This window comes from Scyliorhinus torazame, chromosome 7, assembly GCF_047496885.1.
Source record: "Scyliorhinus torazame isolate Kashiwa2021f chromosome 7, sScyTor2.1, whole genome shotgun sequence".
Taxonomy (NCBI): domain Eukaryota; kingdom Metazoa; phylum Chordata; class Chondrichthyes; order Carcharhiniformes; family Scyliorhinidae; genus Scyliorhinus; species Scyliorhinus torazame.
In genome coordinates, this window is record NC_092713.1 from 112730266 (window position 1) to 112746327 (window position 16062).

Genomic DNA, 16062 nt, shown 5'->3' on the forward strand with positions numbered 1-16062 from the left:
GATTGCGACAGAATCCCTTGCGATCCCTGCCATGCATAAATTTGCATGGCAAGAGACACAATCATTTCCAGGTGCTGCTCCCAGCACCAGTGCGAAACAGAAGTGATTCAGCTCTGGCAGGAGAACATAGGGCTGGATTCTCCGATTTGCAACGGCAAAATCACGTTCGGTGATTGACCAGAGAATCCGATTTTATGCTGAAATTGGGGGCGGTGCCGTTTTTCGGACGCTTCGCCCCCTCAAAAACGGCGTACGCTGAGTACGCCATACAGCATTGGGACGGCCTCAGGATGTCACCTGAGGCCCTCCCTTGATGCTCCGCCGCCGATTGGCCGACTTCCCAACGGTGTCGGTCGTGTGTCCTCTCAGTTTTCGGGGATGTCAAGTGGCGGCTGCGGACTGTGACCAGCGCTGCCACAGTCGGGGGGGGGGGGGAGTTTTTCCGCTGGCGGGGAGGCTTCAGTGGGGGCTGGGGCGACTGGTGGGGTGTGATCCGGGGGCGGCATGTGGGTTACACTATCTGGCAGGCCAGATCCGCGCGTGGCCAGCGCCATGTTGTATGGCATGGCGGCCGCAGGTTGTGCGCATGCGTCCGTATTATGTGGCGCGGCTGCTAGCCCCCCACCGGGCTGAGCATCTGTGCGCGGGCGCCGCCAACGTTTTGGTCCTAAGACATAGAAATCGGAGAATCCAGCCCATAGTCTCCTGAACGGAGAATCCAGCCCTATGTCTTTATAAATTGATAAATTGGAGGAGTTAGCCCACCATGGAAGCCAGATTCAGTTGATGAGGCTCTTATCTCTGGGCCAGAAGCTTGTAGGGCATCAGGACTTCAGTAGAGAATCTCGGCTGATATTTCATAGAATTGCTGAAGGAGGCCACTCTGCCCACCGTGTCTGCACAGGCCCTTGGAAAGAACACCCCACCCAAGCCCACACCTCCACCCTATCCCCGTAACCAGTAACCCCACCTAACCTTTTTTGGACATTAAGGGCAATTTAGCATGGCCAATCCACCTAACCTGCACATCTTTGGACAGCGGGAGGAAACCAGAGCACCCGAAGGAAACCCACGCACACACGGGTAGAACGTGCAGACTCCGCACAGACAGTGACCCAAGCCGGGCATTGAACCTGGGACCCAGGAGCTGTGAAGCAACTGTGCTAACCACTATGCTACCATGCTGCCCCTGGCGGGAGAACATGCTCCTCCCCCCTACCAGGAGAGAGTGTTGCATTATTTGTAGTGAGGCACCCTTCAAAGAGCAGTAACATGGGTCCCATGAAGCTGTTTCATTTAGATGCATGTTAAAGTTCTCATAGCATTATTTTAAGAAGAGCAGGAATTTCCCTGGTGACCTGTACAATGCTTGAAGCCGACAAACAACAATTGGCTGTTCAGCCCCTCCAGCTAGTTTCCTGTTCAATTAGATAGTGGTCGAACTAAATCTTAATTCCGTCGTGCTTTGATCTATATCACTTGGTCATTTTACCTGATAAAAATATTGATCATATAAGAATATAAATCTTTCATCTCACTGTTGTCTATAGCATATTTTTGTTGCAGGATAGCTGCAGGGTTTTTCTACATATCAAAAGCAAATTATTGTGTGAAATGCTTTGAAATTATTCATTGTCGAATAAAATGCTGTACAAATGTATGTATATCACACAACACTCACTGGAAGTGGTTTAATGTTTTGGAGTGCTACGATCAGTGTACTAGAATTTAAGACTATATGCTATTAAATGGGCTTCAAAGTGATTGTTGTTTCAGTTTAATTGTCTGCTCTGCATATAGAATGAAGATTTCAAACAACTTGGAAGCTAATGAAAGCCACAATTATGCTTTGCTTTCTCTAGAGCCCACTCCAACTTCTGAACAGATGTTGGACATATGCGCTTGTTTCAGTGATGGAGCAAAATCTAGGGAAAGTGACAAGTCAGACTCTGACATTTGCACGCGTTTAAAACAGCAAGCAGGTAAGTGCATGATGAATTGCGAACTCTGAAGCTTCTTAAGTATCACGACCAGAGTTTAATGAGTGAAGTTTCAATCCTGATCTCTTTTAAATAAACTTCTTGAAAGATTTATTGTTTCCTTTGCCTAGATTTTCTTCAGTACTTTTCTATGGTCCTGACGATCTAGTGAGTAATGATGCAACCTGCTGTTGGACTAAGACAGGTTTGGTTTCCAATATGTAGCAGTTGAATTAGCTGATTTAATTGAGGACACAGACAGAGATATTACAATTATTATTTAAGTAGCTGGTCAATGGGTAATTATACCCGCTACTGATCATTATCCAGTGAAGCCCGCAGGAACAGAAGTGCATGTGGATCTGTTTTTATTCATTCATGGGATGTGGACATTGCTTGTAAAACTATTATTTATTGCCCATCTCTAATTGTCCTTGTGAGAGTGGTGGCAATCTGACTTCTAGAACCACTGCAATTCATGTGGTGAAGGTACTCCCAGTGCACTGTTAGGTAAGGAGTTCCAAGATTTTGACCTAATGACAATGAAGGAATGGAGATATTTTCCCATTAAGGAGGGTGTGGTACTTGAAAGTGATGGTGTTCCCTGCAACTGCTGTCCTTCTAGGTGATAAAAGTTGTAGGTGTGTGAGGTGTTGAAGAAGCCTTGAGTGGTGGTGGCGACCTTGAAGATCTGGGGGCAGTGGAGACGACACAGGAGAGTGACGGGTGCCCCGGTGTGGTCCCCGATAAGGAATAACCACAGGTTCGTCCCGGGGAGACTAGATGGGGGATTTCAATGTTGGCAGCGAGCAGGAATTAGAAGCTGAAGGACCTGTTTGTGGACGGGACGTTTGCGAGTTTGGGAGCATTGGAAGAAAAATATAAGTTGCCACCAGGGAATGCTTTCCGATACATGCAAGTGAGGGCATTTACGAGGCAACAGGTGAGGGAATTTCCACGGCTCCCGACGCAAGGGGTCCAGGATAGAGTGATTTCGGGGGCATGGGTTGGAGAAGGTAAAGTATCCGAAATATACAGGGAGATGAGAGACGAGGGGGAGGCGATGGTAGAGGAGCTGAAGGGAAAATGGGAAGAGGAGCTGGGGGAAGAGATTGAGGAGGGGCTGTGGGCAGATGCCCTAAGTAGGGTAAATTTCTCGTCCTTGTGTGCCAGGCTTAGCCTGATTCAATTTAAGGTTCTACACAGAGCGCATATGACGGGAGCAAGACTGAGCAGGTTTTTTGGGGTGGAGGACAGGTGTGGGAGGTGCTCGGGAAGCTCGGCGAACCACACTCACATGTTCTGGTCGTGTCCGGCACTGCATGAGTTCTGGGAGGGTGTGGCAAGAGTGATCTCAAAGGTGGTGGGGGTCCGGGTCAAACCAAGCTGGGGGTTGGCTATATTTGGGGTTGCAGAAGAACCGGGAGTGCAGGAGGCGAAAGAGGCCGACGTCTTGGCCTTTGCGTCCCTAGAAGCCCAGCGAAGGATTCTACTTATGTGGAAAGAAGCGAAGCCCCCCGGGCGTGGAGGCCTCGATAAATGACATGGCAGGGTTCATAAGACTGGAACGAATAAAATATGCGTGAAGAGGATCGGCTCAGGGGTTCACCAGGCGATGGCAACCGTTCCTTGACTATCTCGCGGAACGATAATGGAAAAACAGAAAAGACAGCAGCAGCAACCCAGGGGGGAGGGGGGAGGGGGGAGGGGGGGGGTGGGGGGAGGATTATTCCGTGTTCTTGTTTTTTCTTAGTTAGTTGTTGATATTTGCTTTTTGTTTATTTCTTTTACCATCTGTTGTTAGTTTAATATATTATTTAAATAACGTTTAATGTATATTCCTTTATTAAGTTGTAAAAACCGAAAATCTTTGTTTGAAAACTTCTATAAAATATATTTAAAAAAAAAAGAAGAAGCCTTGATAAGTTCCTGCAGTGCATCATGCAAATGATACACACTGAAGACCCAATGGGCGGGATTCTTCGGCTGCCCCCGCTGACCGGAAATTTCCGCCCGAGGTCAACGGACCTTTACATGGGCCCGTCCTGTCCGTGGCGATCTTGTGGTGGGCACGGCTGAAAAATCCAGCCCTATGTGTTCATGGTGGAGAGAGTGAACATAGGAATATGGAAGCTTAGGAAATGGAATAAATCATTTAACCCATTGTGTTTGCCGAACCATGAGGTCATGAATGATCTACGACATAACTTCCTTTACCCACCTTAATCCGATATCCCTCTGTACCTTTGGTTAATGAAAATGTAACAAACTCAGATTTAAAATTAACAATTGATCTTGCATTAATTGTCATTTGTGGAAGATAGTTCCAAATTGTGTTCAGAGGCATTTCTTACTTTCATTCCTGAAATGATGGCTCTAATTATGCCACCAGTCCTCGACTATCAACCAGTGGAAAAACGTTTCTTTTTATCGACCTTATCTATTTCCCTTAATATCTTAGTGTATAATATTTTAATAACAGATGTGGGCAGCATGGTTGCACGGTGGTTAGCACAGTTGCTTCACAGCTCCAGGGTCCCAGGTTCATATACCAACCAGACCCAATCCACGAATCCCTCCCCGAACCCAAACCTTCCCAGGATATCCCACAGGTACCTCCACTCCACCCGATCAAAGACCTCTGCATCCATGGCCTCGACCTCGCCCCCCTCCGCAGGCATCATTATCACATTTAGGAGCCGTCTAATATTGGACGTCAGGTGTCATCCCTTCACAAATCCCGTCTGGTTTCTCCCCTATTATCTCTGGGACACACTCCTCTATGTGCATGGCCAAGATCTTTGCCAACCATTTAGCACCAACATTCAACAGGGAGATTGGTTTATACGACCCACAACTCTCTGGATCCTTATCCCGCTTCAAAATAAGGGAGATCGATGGCTGCGATAACGTTGGGGGGAGCACTTCCAGCTCCTTGGACTCAATAAAAGCCTTTACCAGGAGTGGCCCTAGCAACCCGGAAAACTTTTTATAAAACTCAACCAGGTATCCGTCAGGTCCCGGGGCCTTACCCAATTGTATCCCCCCCAAACCGTCTATAACCTCCCCCGCCCAATTGGAGCTTCCAATCCCTCCACCAACTCCTCATCTATCCTTGGGAACTCCAGCCCCCAGGAATCGCTTCATACCCTCCACCCCGGCTGGGGGTTCCGAGTCATACAATCTACTGTGAAACTCCAGAAACACATCATTCACTCCCGCCAGATCCAAAACCAGCTTCCCCCCCTGCATCTTTTACTTTCCAATCTCTCTCGCCGCCACGTGTTTCCTCAGTTGTTGCGCCAACATCCTGCTGGCTTTTTCCCCATATTCATACACCACCCCTTCACCCTCTTCAGCTGTCCCTTCGCCCTACCTGTGGACAGGAGCCCAAATTCAAGCTGCCGTCTCTGATGCTCCTTCAGACGCCTGTCATCTGGAGACTCCGCATACCTCCTGTCCACCTATAACATTTCGGCCATCAGCCTGTCCAACTCCGTCCGCTCAGTCTTCTCCTTATGTGCCCGAATTGAGATGAGTTCCCCCCTAATAACCGCCTTCAGTGCCTCCCACACCACCCCCGTCGAAACCTCACCTGTGTCATTGATCTTTATATACCCCCTAATGGCCTCCCTCACCTGCTTGCACACCTCCTCCTCCGCTAACAGCCCGACATCTAACCTCCATCGTGGCCACTGGGCCTTTCCTTTGTTGACTTGCAGGTCTACCCAGTGCGGGGCGTGGTCTGACACCATAATTGCTGAATATTCAGCATCCACCACCTCAGCCAGCAGAGTTTTGTCCAACACAAAGAAGTCTATCCGGGAATATACGTTGTGTACATGGGAGTTGAATGAGAACTTCTTACTCCTTGGCCTCCCAAATTCCCGGATATCCCCCCCCCCCCCCCCCCATGTGCTCCATAAACCCCCGCAGCCCCTTTGCCATAGCTGATACCTTCCCAGACCTGGAACTCGAACAATCCAGCCTCGGATCCAGGACCGTGTCGAAATCTCCCCCATAATCAGTCAATATGAATCTAGGTCCGGGATCTTCCCCAGCACCCGTCTGATAAACTCAACATCCTCCCAGTTTGGGGCATATATATTTACCAATACCACAGCCATATCCTCCAACTTCCCACTAACCATAACATATCTACCCCCAGGTCCGCCTCTATCTTCCCCACCTCAAACGCCACCCGTTTATTGACCAGGATTGCCACCCCCCCTCATTTTAAAGTCTAATCCCGAATGAAACACCTGCGCAACCCATCCCTTCCTCAACCTAATCTGATCCCCCACCTTCAAATGTGTCTCCTGCAACATGGCTACGTCCGCCGTCAGTTGCCTCAAGTGCGCAAACACACAGGCCCTTTTGACTGGCCCATTCAATCCCCGAACGTTCCCAACCCTGGGTCACTGTCCGTGTGGAGTTTGCACATTCTCACTATGTCTGTGTGGGTCTCACTCCCACAACCCAAAGATGTGCAGGGTAGATGGATTGGCCATGCTAAATTGCCCCTTAATTGGGAAAAAAAAGGAATTGGGTACTGTAAAAAAAAAAATTTTTTTAAATCGTGCCTGAATTGTGAAAACCTTTGAAGATTGAGAATAGCATTATTTTCACCTACTTCCTTTAAATCCTGGCATGGAAACTATCTAATCCTATTTTTACTCTTCAGTATAATTATTTTCCTCATTGGTGTTATTTTGACGAGACTAATTTTGGTGAGGCCCTGTCTTTGGTGTAATATCAGTTTCCTCGTGATTTCCAGTATGCTGACCTCTTCTACTATAAATACTGACCTAAAAGTAATTATTTAGTATATGCGTCATTTCCTTATTTTCTTTAATGATATCACTGTTATTAGATTTCAAACAGTCCACATTACGAGTGGAGGGTATTCCATTACACTCTGGAAATGTCCCTCGTAAATGGTAGAAAGATTTTGGGAATCATAACGCGAAGCATTTCCAGCAGAAAACCTAGCCTCTTTTTTCAATTCAGGCATAATTTAAAAAATATATTTTTTTTCCCAATTAAGGGGCAATTTAGCGTGGCCAATCCACCTAACCTGCTTTTGTAGTCATTGTATTTATGTAGCTGGTCCAGTGGCGGCACAGTGACACAGTAGTTAGCATTGCTGCTTCACAGCGCTAGGACCCGGGTTCAATCTTGGCTGACTGTCTCCCAGTGTCTGCATATGGGTTTCCTCCGTGTGCTCTGGTTTCCTCCCTGTCATGATATGCAGGCACACACACACACATAATGATATACAGACAAACAGCTAATGGACACAGAGAACAGGACATGGTCAATAAGCAGGCAGGACACTCAGGGGTGGGATCTGACTATAAAAGACACGAGGCACTCACACTCGGCCTCTTTCCACTGATGAACATCTAGAGAGTCAGTCAAGGGTGTTGTTACAATCTCACACCCCCACCACGTGGCTAAGAGCTAGTCTGGTTCAATCAGACAGAGTAACCACACTTAAGTTAGCAGAGAGTCGAACTCGCAGAGAACTGTGCTAACTGTGCTGTTAGTTCAATAAACCTGATTGAACTAACTTCAAGGTCTGGAGTATCTTTCTGATCTAAACTGCATCCAGTTGCAGCCAGTGTTATACCAGTGCACCTAACATGACATGATACCAGGAGACTACTAGTTTAAGGTGACTTACCTCAGTCCGTTCCGTAACGACCAGCAAATGTATCCCGGCACCATGGAGAAGATTCAGGCTCCTCACCAGCTCAGGAACTCCGGCAATCTCAGTGCCAGCTGGCAGATATTCAAGCAAAAGTTTCTGCTGTACATCGAAGCCTCAGACCTTCAGGGTGCGTCTGACGCAAGAAAGATCGCGCTTCCCCTCTCTACAGCGGGTGATCAAGCCATCAAACTTTTCAACTCGTTTAACTTCACAGAAGGCCAGGACAAGACAAAGTTTCAGACCATCCTGGACAAGTTCGATATTCACTGTGAAGTGGACACCAATGAAATCTTCGAGTGCTACATATTCAAACAATGTCTTCAAGGTAAAGATGAATCTTTCAATGCCTTCTTAACTAGCCTCCGCCTGCTAGCGCTGTCCTGCAACTTTAGTGATAGTGCTGACTCCATGATCAGAGACCAAATCGTGTTTGGAGTTCACTCTGATCCTCTGAGAGAGCAGCTCTTTAAAATCAAGCATATGACCCTGCCAGTCGCGATTGAAACATGTACAGTGCATGAGCACGGCAAAAATCACTATGCCCAATACAAATTGGCTGAAAATGAGAAACTTGCCTCCCACGAGGCAGAGAGTGTGCAGGCCATCTCCCAGATGCTGTGCCTCAACATTGAAGACAGCGGCCATTTTGCGTGCTTTTCCTGGGGCCCCACGCATGTGTGATGCGAATGGGATAACGAAGCGGCCGACACCCGCACTGCGCATGTGCAACAACGTACACCGCAGCACGGCATCGACGTCATGCCGTACCCGAACTGTGGCAACGCCCACTTAAAGGGACACTGCCCTGCAAGAAGCAGGTGATGTTTAAACTGCGGGAAGCCTGGACACTATGCAGCCTTTTGCAGGTCTGCACTACCAGTCAGAGGTCAGCGCTCCCAATTCCGACGACGGCACGTCCAGTATGTGCAATGACGATTACAGGATTCTGATCCTGGCAGTACAACGGTTCCAGAAGACGAGTGCCTGGAGTCCCCCTACCGAGTGGGCATCATTACCACACGTGAACATGCCACACCTAACTCATCTCGCATTCTGTCCATCCTCGCTGTGGATTCGGAGGACGAATGGCGTGCGGTGATGCAGGTCAACCGCTGCTCCATCCAGTTCAAGCTGGACCCAGGTGCTTCTGCCAACATCCTCTCACAGGCAGACTTCAAACACTTCAAGAAGCCCCTGCATGGTCCTTCCAGCAGCCTGCCACAGCTCCTGGACTATAACGGTAATGCCATCACGGCACTGGGGTCCTGCCATCTACTCGTCTCCAACCGGAGCACCCATGCAAGGCTAAGGTTTGAAGTTGTCAAGCTGGACAGGGCATTCCTACTGGGCGCGCATGCCTGCAAAAAGCTAAACCTGGTGCAGCGGATTTATTCAACGACATTTTCCAAAGTGGATCTTCAAGCTGGCATTGACGACATTCTCGCTCAGTATCCAGATGTATTTGACGGAATGGGCACTTTGCCACATCGGTACAAAATCCTACTGTGACCTGACGCCAAGCCAGTGGTCCATGCACCACGCCGGGTCCCGGTTCGGCTGAAGGAGCGCCTGAAGGAACAGCTCAAGGAGCTGCTGCAGCAGGGGATCATTTCCAAGGTAACTGAACCGACTGACTGGGTCAGCTCGATGGTGGTGGTTAAAAAACCCTCTGGAGACCTGCGCATCTGCATTGATCCCAAGGATCTCAACCAGAATATAATGCGCGAACATCAACCCCATCCCGAAGCGGGAGGAATTCACCAGTGAGATGGCACATGCAAGGTTTTTCACGAAGTTTGATGCGTCACATGGATTCTGGCAAATCCAGCTGGATGAGTCCAGCAGAAGGCTCTGCACCTTCAACTCAGCGTTTGGCAGGTACTGCTATAACCGTATGCCGTTCGGCATCGTCTCGGCATCGGGGATATTTCATTGCATCATGGAGCAGATGATGGAGGGCATCGAAGGGGTTCATGTGTACGTGGACGACGTCATCATATGGTCCACGACTCCTGAGGAGCATGTTTCCCGCCTCCAGCAGGTATTCCGCTGTGTCCACGCCAATGGCCTGAAGCTGAACAGGGCCAAATGTTACTTTGGCATGTCGACACTCCAGTTCCTAGGAGACCAGATCTCCCAGCAGGGCGTGCGCCCCGACACAGACAAGGTCAAGGCCATCGCAGCCATGAAGGTCCCGGAAGACAAGAAGGCAGTATTGCGCTTCCTGGGCATGGTCAATTTTCTGGGCAAGTTCATCCCAGACATGGCCTCACACACCACGGCCCTACAAAACCGAGTGAAGAAGTCAATTGCCTTCGAGTGGAAGGCGGCCCATCAGGCTGAGTGGTTGGAGCTGAAAGCCAAGCTCACCACTGCACCCGTATAGGCATTTTTCGACCCAGACAGGGAAACAAAAATCTCGACAGATGCGAGCCAGGATGGCATCGGTGCGGTCCTGCTGCAATGCGATGACACCTCATCCTGGGCACCGGTTGCATCAAGGGCGATGATGCCCACCGAATAAAGGTATGCACAAATCGAGAAGGAATGCCTGGGCCTTCTGACTGGCATTGTCAAGTTTCACGACTATGTCTACGGCCTGCCGACATTCACAGTCGAGATGGATCACAGGCCCCTGGTCCACATTATCCACAAGGACCTTAATGACATGACGCCTTGTTTGCAGCGCATCCTCCTCAAACTCAGAAGGTACGACTTTGACCTGGTCTACACGCCTGGCGAGGAGCTCATCATTGCCGATACACTGTCCCGCTCCATCACCGTGCCTAGTGAACCACCGAACATCATCCGTCAAATTGAGTCACAGGTGAGTCACAGGTGCAGCTGTGTACTAGCACCCTCCCGACATCTGATGAGAAGGTGATTCGTATCCGTAAGGAGACAACCAATGACCCCCCTCTTGCAGCGTGTTATGCAACACTTAGCAAATGGCTGGCAAAAAGGGTAGTGCCCTAAATTTTTCAATGTAAAGGACGACCTGATGGTGGTTGATGGTATCCTCCTCAAACTGGACCGGATTGTAATTCCACACAGTCTCCGGAGCTTGGTGCTCTGTCATATCCATGAGGGCCACCTGGGTGTGGAAAAGTGCAGGCGCAGAGCCAGGCAGGCCGTCTACTGGCCTGGGATAAGCCAAGGCATCGCGAACATGGTCCTTAACTGTGCGACCTGTCAACGCTCCCAGCCAGCGCAGAGTAAGGAGACACTTCAGCAGCATGAAGTCAAAATCTCTCCGTGGTCCAAGATTGGCATCGACCTTTTTCATGCAAATGGTCGTGATTACTTGTTAATCATTGATTACTTTTCCAATTACCCTGAAGTCGTGAAGATCTCAGGTCTCACATCTCGTCATCATAAGGAGACGTTCTCCAGGCATGGTATCCCATTCACTGTCATGAGTGACAATGGCCCGTGCTTCAGCAGCCATGAATGGTCTCTGTTTGCCCAGTCGTATCAGTTCAAACACATCACTTCCAGCGCACACTATCCGCAGTCAAACGGAAAAATTGAGAAAGGGGTGCACATAGTGAAGCAGCTCCTCTGCAAGGCCACGGATTCTGCGTCCGACATTCACCTTGTGCTGCTTGCTTACAGGGCGACCCCACTGTCCACAGGCATGTCACCGGCTCAACTGATGAGCAGGGACCTGCGATCGACACTTCCAGCCATACACGTGCCCGACCTGGATAATCTCCCGGTGCTGCAGAAGGTGCAGCAACTCCGAGACCGGCAAAAACAGGGCTATGATGCTCATGTCATCGATTTGCCCGTGTTATCCCCATCAGACACTGTTTGGGTCAAGATCCCTGATGGAGGCTGGTCAGCTCCAGCTGTCGTTGTTCGACAGGCTGCCCCCCGCTCGTATGTTGTGCGTCTGGCTGATGGTTCTGTTGTGCGACGAAACAGACGGGCACTGCGCAAAGTTGCCTGCCCGCAATCACATTCTTCTCTGTTTCCTTCTATTGTTTTGCCACCTCCTGATACCCCGACTCACAAGGCCACCAGTCAGGCTTCAATCCTGCCCATCAAGGCGCTGTCGTCCCCACCACCACCTCTCCAGCGGTCAACCAGGATTAGACGCAAGCCACAGAGACTGGACTTATGAATGTTTGTTCTGTTTGCGATGTTCTGTGTTCTTGCATTAGACAGCTGTTTTCACATGTACATATGTTCACATCCACTGCATGTATATATGTTAATATTGGCCTGTTCTTGTAAATATGCTCACATATGTCATCCAAACATAAATAAAAGGGGAGATGTCATGATATACAGGCACACATACACACACAATGATATACAGACAAGCATCTGATGGACACAGAGAACAAGACATGACCAATAAGCAGGCAGGACACTCAGGGGTGGGATCTGACTGTAAACGACACAAGGCACTCACACTCCGCCTCTTTCCACTGATGAACATCTAGAGAGTCAGTCAAGGGTGTTGTTACAATCTCACACCTCCACCACATGGCTAAGAGCTAGTCTGGTTCAGTCAGACAGAGTAACCACACTTAAGTTAGCAGAGAGTCGAACTCGCAGAGAACTGTGCTAACTGTGCTACTGGTTCAATAAATCAAATTGAACTAACTTCAAGGTCTGGAGTATCTTTCTGATCTAAACTGTATCCAGTTGCAGCCAGTGTTAGACCAGTGCACCTAACACGACAGTCCTACAGTCCAAAGACGTGCACGTTGAGTGGATTGGCAATGCTGGGATTGCCCCTTGATGTCCAGGGATGACAGGTTTGGTGGGGCTGTGGGGACGGGGCGGAGGAGTGGACCTGGGTGGGGTGCTGTTTTGGGGGGGTCAGTGCAGACCTAATGGGTCAGGTGGCCTCCTGCACAGAGGGATTCTAAGGATTCTAAGAAACCTCTGGTTAATAGTGACCCTCGGGATGTTGACAGTGTGGTATTCCAAAATGATAATGCCATTAAATGTAAATGGGGTATTGTTAGACTTTCTCTTTCTGGTGGTGATCATTGCTTGGCACTTGCTTTGCATGAATGTCACTTGCTACTTATCGCCTAAGCCTAAATATTGCCGAGGCCTTGCTGTTTGTGGACATTGCTTTTTCGTATTCTGAGGGGTTATGAATAGAACAGATCACTGTGTGATCATCAATAAACATTACCACTTCTGACCATTAATGGAGGCATCTAAAGATGGTTGAGTCTAGAACACTGCCCTTAGGAACAAATAGTGATTATGCTGGGGTGAATATGACTGCCCAACCAGTGGGAAGATTCCCCCCTGATTCCGATTGACATCAGTTTTACTAGTACCTCTTGATGTCGCATTCAGCCAAATGCTGCTTTGATGTCAAGGGCATTCTCTCTCACCGCACAGCTGAAATTCAGCTCTTGTGACTTCTGGTGGCGTAATGTGAAAGCAGGTCACACAAAAGGTGGCTCCCATTAAGGTCCCGGTATTTTGATCCTTTTTGTCGATTTTGGTTGGGAAACTTTGGGTTTTAACCCAGTAGTTTGGTGTGGAGATCGGATTAAGTTGTTGGGGATGTCAAAATTTGGTCTAAGAGGACTGCGGTAAAGAAATCCCAGGTTGGGAGCCCGGCAAACAAATCTGGGGGGGATAAGATGGCAGAGGAGGCAGCCATACCATCATATTGGAAATCTTGGCAGGGGTGATAGTGCAGGAGTTGGAGAAATTTGGAAGGAAGATGGATAGCTGATTCGAGTGACAAGACAAGGAACTAAAAGAATCATTTAAAGCCACTGTCGAGGAGACGCTAGGCCTGATGCGGGAGCAGCTTGGCAAAACCACCAAGGCTGTGAGGGAGCAGGGCGAGGAGTTGAAGGCCTGCAGGAGACCTCATCAAATCACGCTGATCTTGATGGAAGCTGAAATGCTGCTTATGGCAGACAGAATCAAGGATTTAAAAGCCAAAGTGGACGATATCGAGAACAGGTTGAGGCGTATGAACCTCAGAGTGGTGGGCTTGCCAAAGGGAGTGAAGGGCTCGAGGCCAACCGAGTATTTCTCGGAAATGTTCTACGGCTGGTGGGTGGAGATGATTTGCTCGCTCCGCCGGAGTTGCACAGGATGCACCGGGTCTTGCGACAGAAGCCGAGGCCGAATAAGCCACTGTACTCTGTGATTGTGCAGTTTCACAACTACCAGAGGAAGGAGTGGGTCCTGGACTGGGCTAACAAGTGTCGGAATATCGACTGGGATGGAAATATGGCGCATATATACCAGAACATTGGTACTGAACTGACGAAGTGGAGGACAGCCTTTAACAGGATGAAGGAGTGCTGTATGACAAGGGTGTGTAATACCAAGTGGTGTATCCAGCAAAGCTGAGAGTCACGTTGGGTTCGAAGGACCATTATTTTGAATTGCCGGAGCAGGCTGAGGCCTTCGACAAGGGACAAGGAATGGGAATGGTTTGATAAGGGTTGGTGGGCGGCTTTTTTCTTTCTGTACAAGTTGGGCTGGGATAATTGTGAATATTGCAACATTGTGGGTTATGTTTGTTGTTCTCTTTGTGGCCTTGTCGTTCGACCTGGATGACCGGTGGGGTTCTTTGTTTCTTTTTCTCTTCAAGATATTAGGTTCATGGCGATGGTAGAACAAGGGTTTTTTTGATATGGTAATTGGAGGGAAGGAGAAACATGGGGCGGGATTCTTCGGAAACAGGAGGGGCGGGCAACTCCAGCGGGAAGGAGTGGCGTGAACCACTCCGGTGTTGGGCCGCCCCGAAGGTGCAGAGTCCTCCACACCTTCAAGGGCTAGGCCGGCGGCGGAGTGGTTTGCGCCGCGCCAGCTGGCGCGGAAGGGGCTTTGTGCCACGCCAACCGGCGACGAAGGGCCTTCGCCGACCGGCGCGAGTTGGCGCATATGCTGGCTTCATCCCAGCGCATGCACAGGGGGGTTCATCTCCGCGCCGGCCATCGCGGACTGTTACACAAGCCGGCGCGGAGGAATAGAGTGCCCCCATGGCACAGGCCCGCCCGCGGATTGGTGGGCTCCGATTGCGGGCCAGGCCACCATGGGGGCACCCCCCGGGGCCAGATCTTCCCGCTCCCCCCCCCGAAGACCCCAGAGGCCGCCCGCAGAGCCAGGTCCCGCCGGTAAATACCTGTCGTAACATACGCCGGTGGGACTGGCCGGAAATGGGCGGCCACCCGGCCCATCACGGGTTGGAGAATTGCCGGGGGGGGGGGGCGCTGCCAACGGCCCCCAACAGGCGCGGGGTGATTCCGTCCCCTGCCAAATCCCCGGCGCTGGAGAATTCGGCAGCCGGCAGGGGCGGGATTCACGCCACCCCCCAGCGATTCTCCGACCCGGCGGGGGGGGTCAGAGAATCCCGCCCATGATGTTAGATTGAGACTTGGATATGGGAATATGGACATGTTGGACCTGACGGTGTGGGGGTCAGGGGGCGGATACCTTGTTAGCACTAGGAGTTAGGCTTGTTTATTTATTTATTTTTAAAAAATTTAGAGTACCCAATTATTTCTTTCCCAATTAAGGGGCAATTTAGCCTGGCCAATCCACCTAGCCTGCACATCTTTTTGGGTTGTGGAAATGAGACCCAAGCAAACACGGGGAGAATGTGCAAACTTCACACAGACAGCGACCTGGAGCCGGATCGAAGGAGTTAGGAGAGTTACCAGGAGTGGTGTGGGGGAGGGGTAGCGACTTGTTGGGCCAGTTAGGTGAGGCTCGATGGGTCTAGAGAGTGTGGATGGGAGGGGGTTAATAGGCGCGTCAGGTAGTCTGCTGGCCTGGGAGGTGGGGAGCGGGTGGGGGGGGGGGGGGGGTGGTGCTGCGGGGATAGCAGTGATCAAAAGTCTCTCCCTTGGGGTTGGACAAGTTGCCATCTTTGGTGGACCTGGAGCCTGGGAATTGTCGGTAATGGCTGACACAAGATTGAGGGGCGGTCAGTAGCCCCCAACATGGTTGGTCACCTGGAACACTCGCAGGGGAGGTGGAGGGGAGGCTCGTGGAGGTTCATGTACCCGGGGGAGAGGGAGTTTTTGTTTTCCACAGTGCACAAAGTGCACTCGTGGATTAATTACTTTATTATGAGGCGGACTCTTCTGTCGAGGGTGAGAGAAGCTGAATATTCAACGATGATGATCTCCGATCGCGCCTTGCATTGGGTTGACCTGGTGCTGGAGGTTGGTCAAGAGCGCCCTGGGGGGGGGGGCAGCTGGACGTAGGGTTGTTATGATACTTGGCGTTCTATATGAGGGTCTCGAGGACCATACAGGAGTACATTGCAAGCAATAATAATGGGGAGGTCTCACCCTTGATTTTGTGGGGGGCATTGAAAGTGGTGACCAGGGGAGAGATCAGAGAGTTTAAGACACATGTGGA

General features: G+C 50.1%; 1 protein-coding gene across 2 annotated transcripts in view; it reads left to right on the forward strand.

Annotated features, from left to right (window-relative positions):
- axdnd1 (axonemal dynein light chain domain containing 1) overlaps window positions 1-16062 on the forward strand; it is a 486782-nt gene that overhangs the window by 19977 nt on the left and 450743 nt on the right. For both annotated transcript variants that reach the window (XM_072511281.1, XM_072511280.1), the window contains exon 3: window positions 1863-1982. In XM_072511281.1, the coding sequence (XP_072367382.1) occupies window positions 1863-1982 (120 nt within the window). The remainder of the gene's footprint in view (window positions 1-1862; window positions 1983-16062) is intronic.